We start from the raw sequence: 13,547 nt of genomic DNA on the forward strand, positions 1-13,547 counted from the left end.
TTCTCACTGGACTCTGATAAAAATTTCTAATCATTTCTGATTGCAAACATATCAATTGGCAAACCCACTTATAAACAAGATAATGTATCTGTTCCTATAGAGATAGGTTGTCTTAGGAGCTGGGAAGGAAGCACAGGTCCTCTGGGAAAGAAACAAGGGTTCTTAACCACCCAGTCATCTCTCAAGTCCCAAATTTTATTTTAAACAAAAATAATATGGAGAATTGTAAAATAAAAAACAGTACAGAAAGGAGTAGAATAAAAAGTAAAAGTAAGAATGCTTCCCAACTCTCTTCCCAGATATAAACAAGCCTTTAAGAAAATTTTGAGGTGTTTGGAAATCTTTTTCCTACAGTTTTACTGAGGTATAATTGACAAATTAAAATCATATAATATTTAAGTTGAACCAACACAGGTACAGTGGTAAGATTTTTATTAACATATGGAATAATAAATGAATGTTATAGTCATGTTAATACATTCACAAATCCTTACTGTACATATAGACATTGCTTTTAAAATTCCAGCCCTCAGGAGGCAGAGGCAGAGGCAGGCAGATCTCTGTGAGTTCCAGGTTGGACTGGTCTACATATTCAGTCCCAGATCACTGAAAGCTACAGTGTGAAACCCTGTCTCAAAGCAACAGAAAGACAAAAGGAAAAAATCCTCAAGGTCATTACATCACATGCGAAGCTCTCAAAAGCCTCTGGAACAAAGCAGGTTTCTCTCAGCCCAACGTCTTCCTCACATTGGCAATGGGTGAGAGATGATGTAAGCCAGCGTGGCCGCACCAAGGCTGGTGAATGCACAAAAGCCCTGCAAAGACTAAAGCGCATCTTCTGGAAAGAGTCATCTGCCTCCTGTGTTAAAGTCAACTGCTGCTTCATCATGGGTGGGACCGATTCTTCCTTAAACTGGCCATTTCTTACCTCCATCAAACACTCCTTCCATGTTTAGCCTTTACACAGATCAATGTTCCTTTCCCTACCCCTTCCTGTTGACCTTGGCGATGAAAGGTTCTCGATAAGAATTTGAGTGAGGCTCTGTCTTTAGAAAGGAGGACCATACACGGACTGCCAAGGGCTGTTCATCATAGCTCAGCGTGTGCATGCTGGCTTTCCATAGACAAGAGGACCATATGAGGACTGCCCATCATAATAGCTCTTAAGTTCAGTGATGAGTATTCAGGATTTAAAAAACAATCATCAGCCTACACAGTTAATTTATTTCACAATTAATATATTTCAATACAATGGTTAGTTTTGCCTTTAGTTTTGAGACAGGATCTTCCTATGTAACCAAGGCTGGCCTGAAACTCTCTATTCTCTCACCTTGGTCTCCTAAATGATGAAAGTACAGCTGTGTACCAGCAGCTCAGAAGGGTAAAATGTATTAGGAAAGTAGGTATTTAGAACTGCCTTCACCTGCACCTTTCACTTCTGAAGGACCGGGGAGAAGGGCACTACCCACCTCCAGTGAACAAATAAGCGTTTGGACTGAGGGTGCCTTTCCTTCACAGCATTAATCACTTTCATGTCCTCTTCATCCAGGAGCCAACTGAGAATCTCAAGCCTGGTGAGGCTGGGCAGTCGGGACACACACTGGCTCAGAGCCTTGACCGTGGTTGCCTGCACTTGGATGCATTCTGGGATACTCCTGCAGACGTTGAGCACCTGCAAGTTTGGCAGGTTGTCCAGGGCTTGAAAGAAATTTCTGTATCCTTCCTCTGTGATCTTGTGATTCACTGAAAGATCTAAGGTCTCAAGTTTCTGGAAAGCTCCACTAGTTGCTCCTTTGGCTAGAAAACAAAACATTTATGAAAACAAAATCCTAAGGACTTCAACAACGGTGACAACTTATGGGTAGTACTCCCACACCCACCACAATGAAAGCTCTACATTCTTGGAAAGCACCAGACTACTGCTTGGCTGATAGGGACCACCTGGAGGGAACCAAGCACTTTGGAGGAAACAGAAGCCAGGAGTTAGCACTGACAGCTTTGGCTGTCAGGGCAATGTGGACTTCTCTTCCGGTCTCACAGGAGGACACATGTCAAGGCAGGGCATGGCTGTGAAACAGGTTACAGTAAGGGGACTGAGAAACTGTGGCAAGGGCCTCTTTCCCCGGGAACAAAAGGTGACAGCCCCAAAAGCTTGTCTTCTCACTGGCTACTGCAGTGCCTTCCACCCTCGGCCCAGAAGGGACCCCCTGGCCACTGACAGCAGGAGCTCCGCAGGGAATGGAGCCAGACACAAGGTGAGTGCTCAATTACCATGGACCCCTGACCTTGGCAGTGAAGATTCAGTCCACCTGCTGCGTTATTTTAGCCATCTACCCACTTTCCCTAGTAAGGGAAAGATCAGGGCTGGTTTCACACTGAACCTCGTGGCAGCTTGACTTAAAGACCCTAAGATGTGTTTCCGCTGAAGAATCTTCCTCAAGAAGGATCTTCTGTGACAGTCACAGGTATTCCTTACTCCCCAAACGAAGACTCTTCTGGAAGGACTAGAGGAAAGGAGAGGCCTCCCTCATCATGGCCTGCTGTCCCTGGTTTCCTTTATTCTCCCTGTCACACCGTGCACTCACCTGCCTCTATGGTGTGTGTAAGTGCTGTCTCCTAGCTAGCAATTCAAACACTGGCCAGGAGTAGCCTGTCAGTTGTCTGTGGAAAGATGCACACCGTTGCCACAGTGAGGAGGCTCAGCAGGTAAAGGCATGTTCTTGACAAACATGATGACTTGAGTTTGATTTGGGAAACCCACACTGAAGAACAGAACCAACAAATCTGACCTCTATATACATGCCACAGCAATTTTCTCTCTCTCTCTCTCTCTCTCTCTCTCTCTCTCTCTCTCTCTCTCTCCCCTTCCCCCCCCCTGCCTCCTTCCCTCCATTTAAATAAATAAATAATGTTTTTAATAGTCTTCGTAGAAATTTTTAAATTTTTTTTTTTATTTCTAGGACAGGTGGTGGTGGCACACACCTTTAATCCCAGCACTCAGGATGCAGGGGCAGGTGGATCTCTGTGAATTCAAGGCCAGCCTGATCTACAGAGTGAGTACATGCTAGCCAGGGCTACACAAAGAAACCCTGTCTCAAAAAACAAAACAAAACAAAGAAACAAAAAAAATTTTTCTGATTTTATGTTTATGCATGTTTTGTCCTTATGTTAAGTGCCTGACAAACAGGTCATTGTCCACAGAGGTCAGGAGCAGCATCAGATCCCTGCACCGGGAGTTACAGCCAGTTGTGGGCAGCAGTGGCTTGAGTACTGAGACTCAAACCCCAGTCCCTGGGAGAGCAGTCAGTGCTCCTAACCACTGAGCCATATGTGCAGCTCCAAAAGCAGATGTTTCATCCTTGGCTGAACCAGGATTCCCGGCCCCCAGGGTGGTGCCTATAAGCCAAGCAAGCCTCCATTAGGTTTGGTGGGGTCTGCCTGGCTTTCTGAGACCCATTTTATTCCCTCTCTGCTGCCTTTTTCTTTCGGGGCTGGTCAGTCTGAAAGATACTCCTCACCTGAAGCTTTGGGTTCCCTTACCCACGAGAATCATCGAGTGTCTAACTGTAAGGGATTGACATCACATATAGGGCCTGAACGTGAAGCAAGCTCTGCTGAGGGAGAAAGCGGGTTCAGCACCATGGACAGGTTCCAGCCTTTGCTTATTTAATTGTTGGTGCTCAAAGCCTCATGTGACCCCGCCTAGCCTTCACCTAGGAAGTCCCTGTACACTTGAGCCTCACAAGTGTTGAATTACAGGCATGTGACACATTTAACCATAGAGTGTAGTTATGGTCACATAATGGGATGACACACAGCAGCGCAGTCAATGCACTCTGGTCACACACGTCGTTATGAACGTAAGCACAAACATGTTCTGAGCCGAAAGAGAGAACAAATTCTAGAGGCAAATGGACCTGTGGCGGAAGAAAGCAGTGCACGTGTCCTCTCTTGTTTCTCATAAACACAGTGGCCGCCCCTTAACCAATTGCTGTCCTAACCTGCAATTGCAACTCTGAAGCCACAGCCAGGCAGGAATTCTGTTCCCTCAGGCACTGGCTCTATCATGGCCCCTAAAGGGAACTTTATCTAGGTCTCTGCCCCTCTATAGACCTTGGGATTCAAAGGCTGAGGTAAAGTTCTGCTCGCTCAGAGAGGCTAACCTCCTCTGCGAGCTTGAGTCTCCCAGAAAACTGGCAACCGGCATACTTCTGTTCAGCCCCCATTTAAGAATAGTAGCTACACATGGTTCCTCCCTACCAATTCCGGGCAGCTAATTGCTGACTCCGCCTCATGACCCCAGGTTAATTTTAGTTAATGAAACAAATGTAACATGTCATTACACTGTCAAAAAACACACAAAAGTAACAGCTTTTTACAGTTAGACAAATAAATAGTCCACCACAGTCAGTAGAAGAGAAGGGCACTGAGCTCAGTTCCCAGCAGTGGGAAAACAAACCACAGGTAGAGGGCCTCTATAACCCACTTAATAAATAAATAAATAAATAAATAAACGCCTTCCCAGTCCAGCCACGATGACCCTAAGTCTGTCGGAAGCAAGAGGAAACACTGTGGTAATGGAAACAAAAAACAGTGCTAAACGCTTGCAGGAGACAGCCTCGGTGATGGCACTGCTTCCACACAAGGGGAAACCCTTCCCTGCCTGAGGGAAACTCACCGATTTCCACCACGCTGTCATCATCCAAGGTGTGGTGAAAGGCAAGGACTCGCAGACACGGAAGCTGCAGGCACTGCTGGACAATCAGTTTGGCCACTTGCTGAATCCCGTCCCCAGTGGGAAGCAGCAGTTCCTCCAGGTTCCTGAGAGAACCCAGAGCCTGCGCTGAGGGGAGACAACACAGCCATCCTCAGTAGTTGTCCCCTCATGAGCAGCTGATGACATGGACACTCTGCAGTCTAGAGGCCCCACCTAGCAAAGCCCCTCCTGGTCACTGTCCTCTCCAAGGCACACGGGAGCTCCTGCTGCTCTCTGAAGCCGGCCCCCCCCTCCTCCCCCAACCGGTCCCTCCACACAAGTCCAGGCTGTGTCTCCATTTTTGCTCTCTCTTCTAATGTGGGGTCTGCACTGCAGATCACTGTCCTAGCGGCACAGTCTTCAGCCCCTCGCTTGCCACCTCACCTCCTGCCATCATTCTGAGGACATTCACCCTCCTCATCAAAGCACGGTGCACTGCTCTGACAGCCTTGCAGCCCTCATCCAACCCTTCTTAGTCTACACTCTGTAGACCACATCATCACTGAGTCTCTCCTTCTGTGACTTCACAGAAACTAATCAGAAGACTCTCTGGCATGAAGCAATATTCCAGATTACTCTCTGACTGTCCCTGTCTCTGTGTAACCCTGGCTAACCTGGAACTCTCTTTGTAGACCAGGCTGGCCTGAAACTCATAGCAATCTACTTACCACTGCCTCCTGAATGCTGGGATTAAAGGCATTAATCAATTTTTGTTTTATTTTTATTTCATGTGCATTGGTGTTTTGCCAACATGTATGTCTCTGTGAGGTGTTGGGTTCCTTACAACTGGAGTTGCAGAGAGTTGTGAACTGCCATGTGGGTACTGAGAATTAAACCCCCGGGTACTCTAAAAGAGCAGTCAGTGCTCTTAACCACTGAGCCAACCATCTCTACAGCCCACATTAGCTAATAAGATTTTAAAAGAAGCCATACATTCATGAGATGGGGACAGCTCTCAGGCTGGGCACAGGAATCTGGACACTTGCATTCTCCTGGCTGGATCTGGTGCACCCTGGGGTGTGGCCTTTCCCTGGGGTTGGTCATCATCCCCTGTCTCCTTTTTGTTTACACTAATTTACTTCTGTCAAGTTTGTGTGTGGTTGGCTGGCACCCACATGTCACAGAACATTGCAGTGGTGGAGGGGCATCAAAGGACAACTTATAGGAAATGTGTTTGCAGAGATCTAACTTTGGTCCCTGGGCTTGACAGGACACCCTTAACAGCTGAGCTGTCTGGCTGTCCCACCCTCCCCTTCAATGCCTGCAAATCTCTTCAGCAGCGCAGAGACTTGACTCTCATTATACTCCAGGTCTTACTGCACAGTTAACATTTGATATATGCCTGATCCTGCCCCTACTATTTGAGCACACTGAATCCCATCCACTGTCCCACAAGCAAAACATAGGCAGGGACACATGGGCATGCACACTTGCCCACATACACACATGTCGTCTCTACAGAAGTGGGAGAGAGAGAAGCAAGGATAAACTCAGGCTCTCCTTAAGCACAGTGAAGTTTGAGAAGAACTGCAAAGCTATAGCTCTGTAGCCCATAGAAGCCTTGTCGCAGTCTCTTTTAGAGTGTTTCCCAAAAACACACATTATTTTCACAATCCTCCTTTCTTTCCTTCCCTTCCCTTCCCTTCCCTTGTTTTGGTTTTTGGAGACAAGGTTTCTTGTTTAGCCCTTAATTTTCTTGAACTTTATCTGTACACTATGATGGGCTCAAACTCAGAGATTCTGTTACCTCTTCCTCTGTCATTAAAGTGCTGGAATTAAAGGTATGCACTACCTTACTCGGCTTTATAATAATATCTTAAGTCAAAAGTATTTCAACATTCCTTATACTTATCATTTTGTTAAATCTGAGTTGTAGTGTTTTTTAACCTTAAGTAGTTTTTATGTGTGTGTGTGTGTGTGTGTGTATACGTATACATATGTGCATATATATACGTATACATATGTTGTAATGCATATATGTATATATATATATTCCAGAAACATAAAGACATAGCATGCTTGGAGTGCATGCCAGTCAAGGAAGTTATACCGTGCTGTCATGGCCAAATTCTCTCCTACCAAGCCAGTGAGTCTGACAACATTGCATTTAATGAGATCAAGTGTGGGGATGGGTGGGACCAACAGTGATGGCATCTGGGGGGAAACGGGCATCACTATGGTGTCTTCCTAAGGACCAGCATGGCTGGTACAACTGACCCTCTGTATGAGCACATTCCACCAACCACAGGTTCTATTTTTAAGAATCATGTCTGTGCCAAATGTGTGCAGACATTTCTCCTCATCATTATTCCCAGAACAACACAGTGTAACACTAGTTTACATTGCATTTACATTGCGGCAGGCATTGTAAGCAACTGGGAGATGGTTTAAAGTATATGGAGGGTAAGTGGGGTCATGGGCAAACACAGCACCATTTTATATCATAGAGTGGAGGATCCTCAGCAGAGGCCCTGGGCCCATGGATGCCAAGGGACGGCTGTACACAGCTTGCTTTGTTGTAGGTTCACTGGAAGAGGAGGAGGAGGAGGGGGAGGATAAGGAATATATTAAGAAATGCTGTTTTATAAACTTACCAAACTTTTCTGAGGTTTCTTTATCTGGAAATTGTTGGCGATTGAGATTCAGTATCTTCAGAGCAACAAAACTTGGCAAAATGGTGACTAGGAAAGGGAAATAAATTTAGTTAGTTCAGATACATTGTCTGTGACACAGAGGAGTCCTGTTGAGATAAGAGTGTCCCAAAAGTGATGAAAGGTGATATGCTATTCAGATTGAATTACTATGACTAGCAGAGGAGACAACTCTGAAAATGAAATGTTTACACTGTAGACACAGGTGCGTGTCATTGTTGTGAAAAACTCGCTGAAGTCAGGTGCTGTCACAGTTCCTGTGACATCAGTTGCATTTTAGTTTTTAGTGCTCAGGAGGATCTGAAGTCAGAGATGTACAGTTCTTACCAAATGGTATGGTTTCGAAGCATCGTCCAGAAAACTCAATCTCTCTGAGTTTCTTGCAGGAAGCAAGCACGGTCATGAGAGACTCACAATTCGAAAAGAAGTCACATTCCAGGTGGAAAGCATGAAGATTTGGAGAGTTCTGAATCAATTTAACTGGAAAAGAGGAAGGATTTTCAGAAATTAGAGGTTACAAGTTCCTATCTGAACTGGACTGTCAATCCATAATCTGCAGCCACAGTGATTAAACAGGCTGTGATGCTGTGATGCAGTGATGCAGTGCTCGGCCACATTGGGTGTGTGCTCAGCTCTGCAACTGACTAGGGAGCAGATGACCTGGGGCAAGTCCCTGACCCTCTCTGGATCAGATTCCTCTCCTCCATAGTTCCCAAGTGCTGTGATTACAGGCATGAGCAACCATGCCCTACTCTGGTCCCCTTTTCCATTTCCTTAGATCTCAGTGTTCAGGGTTTTCCAGATTAAGGATCTGATGGTGCTTGAGTCATTTTGCTAAGGGTCATTTTCTAGAAAGATGGCTGCACGGCTGTCCATCAACAGGAGGCTGGGATGCAGAAAATGGAGGAAAGGTCCAGGCTGCCCCCAGTCAGATTTCCTTCCCCTCAGCAGGCAGACATGTAAGTGCCCTTAAAACATCAGGGAAAGAAAAGTACTCCACAAACTGCCTTAGAGAGGAAATGTGTTGGGAGTTTAAAGCTCAGGACGTGGAGTCAAACCTTCTCTTTTGAAGATACATTTTCTTAGTGGGATAAACCTGAGCAATCGCTGACTCAATTTTCCCAGGTAAAATCAGCAATAACCACTGTGACTTCTCTCACACAGTGGTATGAAGAGTGAGTTGGAATTTGTAAAGAGCTCAGAACAGTTCCAGTCATGTTAAGGACTCAGGGTTACAAATACATGTCTGCCCTCTTACTGAGGAACAGCGATGTCCCGCACCTTCCCATGTACACTTCCCATGGTTCACACTGTCAGGCCCACAGAAGTTTTAACTACTGATGATTTAATGATTCTAACGATTGTTAGCCAAGTAGCTTTGTCAGCTGAACCGTGACTTGGCAGAGCCTCGCACCATCCTTACCCAGTTTGGAGAGGTCAGACTCTGTGGAAGTTTGGATGGATAACTTCTCCATGTGGTGGAGGTTAGGGAGGTCTCCAGGGATGACAGACAGCACACCTGGTTGGCCATCTAATCTCACAGACAGTTCTCTGAGGCTCGGGAACTTGTCCAAGTTAGCGAAGAGTTCATCTGGAAGGCAGCACACACTTTCCATCACTCAAGAGACCCACGTGGGAGTTCTTAAGCGTGCTGTGATGTTTAGATATTCTCATAAGGAAACTGCTCTGAGATGCTAACACCTGTTTAGGAAGCACATCCACGGAGATTCCCCATCTGCAGCATCTGCTGGTTGTAGAGCACAGGGGAGGCGCTGTGCTGCTCTCTAGACTCACAAAATAAATAAGACATCTTGTTGGGAGCATAGCATGAAGGTGCTTGCTCCCACAGATCTCCAGAGAAACCAAGGATGTTAAGCATACAGAACTAGTTTTCCAGCGGCAGAAATGAAAACTCCGTTCTTCCATCCAGGAAGCTGGGAATTGGAAGTGATGAACAGCCTGGTGATCTGTGTCATCTGTTGGGCCAGGCCATATCAAACTCCTACAACCAAGACTGGAGGTGGCTAGCCATCTAAATGACCCAGTTGCTAGAGGTCCTCCCACAGCTGGACCACATGTGACTGATAGCCCAAATGCCCACTAATGCTATCTGTAGGACGTAGACCAGGCTAGACCCTTAGGCCCTTAAGCTAGGACAGGTAGCCTACCTCCAGACCCCATCTTCTTGGAAGAGATAACATCTACCCTGAGTCAAGTTTCAAAGTAATTACACTTCCTTGTGCTTTGGGCATTGTATTACACCATGAAACTTCCCCCCCCCCCCAAATTATACTGGGCTTAAAAACCCTGGGAATAAACTGCCTGCTATTAGACTCCCTGAAGTCTGATCCAGGTTGATGGGGTTTTCATTCTTGTCTCTTCTCATGGTCAGCTTCCCTTACGGCACCTGCTGGGATCCCTCAGCACCTCCCCAACCAACAGTGTGGGAACAAATGGTTTTGCACAAGCTAAAGAACACAGTTGGACTCTTGCTTCCAACTCATAAAAGATAGCTTACAGTGGATTAATGACACTAAATGAAACTAAAACCAATGCCTGGGGCAGGTGGGTGAGCAGGCTTTGGGGTCATAAGAGCAGGAGAGCCAAATCTATTCGCACAGATGTGGGTGAGCCAGCCCTAAAGCTGTAAGCATGGGAGAACTGTCCCATTTCTCACCTGGTGGGCCAGCCTTGCAGTTTTCCAGCCCAGCACCTGGGTTATAATTTCTGCCACCCCCAAATCCACCCCATCAATGACCTGCTAGAGCACGGGAAGGAACTGATCCTCAGACCTAAAGCTGCAGCATTTTCATGACACAGGGCAACCACAGGACATCCAGGAAGATCCTAATGAGGGCTGAGCATTGACAGTGTAGTACATGGAACAATCTTGTATTGCTCTCATTGTTAAGAAAAAGCTGGTTGGCTGATAGCTAGGGAGGATTTTCAGGGTGGAGAGAATGTTGGGAAGAGGGGCAGAGTCAGAGGAGCTGCCATCCAGGCACAGAGGGAGCAGGACCTGCATAAAGTGAGGTAACAAGCAAGGAAACATGTGGCAACATATAATCGAAATGGGTTAATTTAAGTTGTGAGAGCTAGTTAGTAGCAAGCCTAAGCTATCAGCCGAGCATTTATAATTAATATTGAACCTCTGAGTGGTTATTTGGGAGCAGCTGCTGAGGCACAAGAAACTCTACCTACACCAGACTCATGACTCACTGCAATGAACAAGTAAAGATTTATGGACAAAGGGGCCTATGGTGTGACTCACTGTGTCACACTACACCTGCAGCTTCCATGATGAGATGTTTAATTTTTTCCCCTTTTTTATTTTTTCTCTTAAATGTTTTATTTGTGTGTGGGGTTGCAGGGACTGAGGGAAGATGCAAAGGGACAGGGAAATGAATGGGATCGAGATACATGTAAAAGACACATAGAATAAAAATTTAAAAGCACATATAATTCTTAGAAGGAAACAGATAATGTAGGGTAAAAGAGGCAGCCAAAGAAACACACCCTGGATCTGAACACAGAGCCTATGATAGAAACACTTGAACCCAGAATCTAAGAAACACATCCTGACCTTGAAATCAGAACCAAAGAAATACACTTTGGCCCTAGAATCAGAGACAGTAAAAGAAGTACGCCCTGGACCTCGAAAGAGCCAAAAAAACCTTGAAAGGGCCAGTAAAAGAAACACAGTTTGGCTTTGAAAGCAGATCCAACTCTGCCCCTTGAGCAACTAAACCAACCAGTCCTTGAGCAGGAAAACTACCCACTCCCTAAGCAGAAAAATCATCTCCCTGGAGAAAAATCTCTGCCCCTAAGAAGCCCTATGTAAGTCTCGTGCCCGTTCAGTTGCTGGCTTCCCTTTCCCACCCAGGCAGGGGCAGCCACCCTCCCGGACTCCTTCCCAAATAAATTTCTTTCTTATATTTTTGGTTGTGAGCCTAGCCTTTAACCATCTCTCCAGCCCAAAAAAAATCTCTTTCTTAAAAGAGTTTTTCCTGAAGATCGTTTTCAAGTGCAGCAGAAGCTTTGCTGAGACACCCCCTTGGGGGTGCTGAACAGAGGAACTAACAACTTGGAGCAGAAGCTTTGCTGAGATGTTCCCTTGGGGGTGCTGAGCAGAAAAAGTAACAACTTGTCGGGAGCCAGAGGAGATTGCTGTATTTCTGCAGGGTTTCCCTTTCAGCATAATGAAGCAGAAGTAGTATCTTGGGACAGAGCTGAGAAGAAATGGATACCTCTGTTGGTCCTGGCTCTGACTTGGAGAAGAGTAGGATTGCTACATCCTCTACTGCACCCCAGCTTCAGGTATAGCCTGACTTCCTGCCAAGTCAGGGTACCTTTCCCTCTAGAGCTGACCCTTCACAGCTTCAGGTATAGCCTGACTTCCTGCCAAGTCAGGGTACCTTTCCCTCTAGAGCTGACCCTTCACAGCTTCAGGTATAGCCTGACTTCCCAACAAGTCAGGGTACCTTTCCCTCTAGAGCTGTAACACTCACAGGTAACCATCACAACTTTGGATCCTTAAATATGTTATAAAAAACAGTAGCAAGAAAAAAGATAAATTAAACCTCATCAAAATTAACAGTCGTTCATGCATCATAGGACATTAAAGACATGAAACGACAATCTACAGAATAAGAGAAAACAGTTTTCAAACGACATGTCTGATAAGGGGTTTGATAAGATTCATTTTTGTCATTCTAGGGATAGAAAGAACCCAGGGCCTTGAACCTGGTGGGCAAGTGCTTTCTCAGTGAGATTCTCCCCTTGCAATGTGAGAGCTTAGTATTCACGATACACCAAGAACTCCTACAACAGAATAGTTTTCTTTTGTTTGAGAAAGGGTCTTGCTCTATTGCCCAGGTTGGTCAAGAACTCGCTATGTAGAACAAGCCTCAGGCCCATGGCAGTCCTCCTACCTCAGCCTTTGGAGTGTTAATATCAAAAGAATGACTCAAATATTTTTAGGCAAATCTTTTAAATTACAGAGAATTTGAATAGACATCTCTAAAAATAAAATAAAAATCCAGATGAGCAGTCGAGAATATACTCAGTCATAAGAGAATGCTGACTCACTAGAATATGCTCATGACACAGCAAAGGAAAAATGAAGCCGAGGAAGGCCTGGAGACGTGCACGTTGCAGGTGGGAGAGTAAATGGGGTAGCCTCTACGGAACACAGCTGGGAGCTTCCTCAAGAGGTCTAACATTCAGAAGATGTAACACCAGTGGCCGGGGGTCTGAGGGAGGAAGGTTACCATGAGTTCAAGGCCAGCCTGTGTTACATAGTGAGTTCCAAGGATAGCCTAGGCTATAGAGTGAGACTCTGTCTCAAAACATTAGAATTGCCATATGAACAGGCAATTCTACTCCTAGACATATTCCCAAAACACCTGACAGTAGGGATCAAACAGATACTTTTAACACAAATGATCATGACAGCATTCTTATAATACACAGAAAATGGAAACAACCAGTGCTCATCAATGGATGTAAGGACAAGCAAAACAGCACACACACACACACACACACACACACACACACTCTCATACATACATACACAGACACACTCACTGATATATACACATACACACACACACAATGGAATATTACTGACTACAGAAGTCCTGACTCTCTTCTTTTCCTGAGTGTTCCCACTGCACACATTGAGTTCAAAGCCAGCCTAGGCTATATGAGACTGTCTCATACACAAGAGGGGCGTATGGCACAGATATATGGCTCCATGAGAAAGAGCACTTGTCCCAACCCTGCCAACTTCATTCAGTCCCTGATATCTACATGGCAGAAGGAAGAATGGCAATCCTGAGGTTGTCCCTTCACCTCCAGACACATGCTGTAGCATGATCACATGCAGATGCACATATTTGCAAACACACACACACACACACACACACACACACACACGCACACTCAGCACACGCCTTGCACTATTAAAAAAAGTAAGACACAAAGATATAGACAAGTAAAGCATTTCTAACAGAAAGCTAAAGACAAAAGCTTAGACTAGTTATGATTATGAAGAGCTAAAAAAAAAAAAAAAAAAAACAAGCATTGCAGGGCTATCAAAACTCATAAGAACCTGTAATCAAATTTAATGAAAGTCAGGT

General features: G+C 45.4%; 1 protein-coding gene across 1 annotated transcript in view; it reads right to left on the bottom strand.

The window, feature by feature from the left end:
* Nucleotides 1-421: 421 nt before the first annotated feature.
* The window catches only part of LOC127220960 (baculoviral IAP repeat-containing protein 1b), a 35,224-nt gene continuing 22,098 nt past the window's right edge, over nucleotides 422-13,547 (bottom strand). The window contains exons 11-15 of the mRNA XM_051182841.1: nucleotides 8,831-8,998; nucleotides 7,735-7,887; nucleotides 7,351-7,437; nucleotides 4,679-4,843; nucleotides 422-1,797 (exon numbers count right to left, since the gene is read on the bottom strand). Coding sequence (XP_051038798.1) covers nucleotides 1,433-1,797; nucleotides 4,679-4,843; nucleotides 7,351-7,437; nucleotides 7,735-7,887; nucleotides 8,831-8,998 — 938 coding nt within the window. The 3' untranslated portion in view covers nucleotides 422-1,432. The remainder of the gene's footprint in view (nucleotides 1,798-4,678; nucleotides 4,844-7,350; nucleotides 7,438-7,734; nucleotides 7,888-8,830; nucleotides 8,999-13,547) is intronic.

Source organism: Phodopus roborovskii, unplaced genomic scaffold, assembly GCF_943737965.1.
Source record: "Phodopus roborovskii unplaced genomic scaffold, PHOROB, whole genome shotgun sequence".
NCBI classification, from domain to species: Eukaryota; Metazoa; Chordata; class Mammalia; order Rodentia; family Cricetidae; genus Phodopus; species Phodopus roborovskii.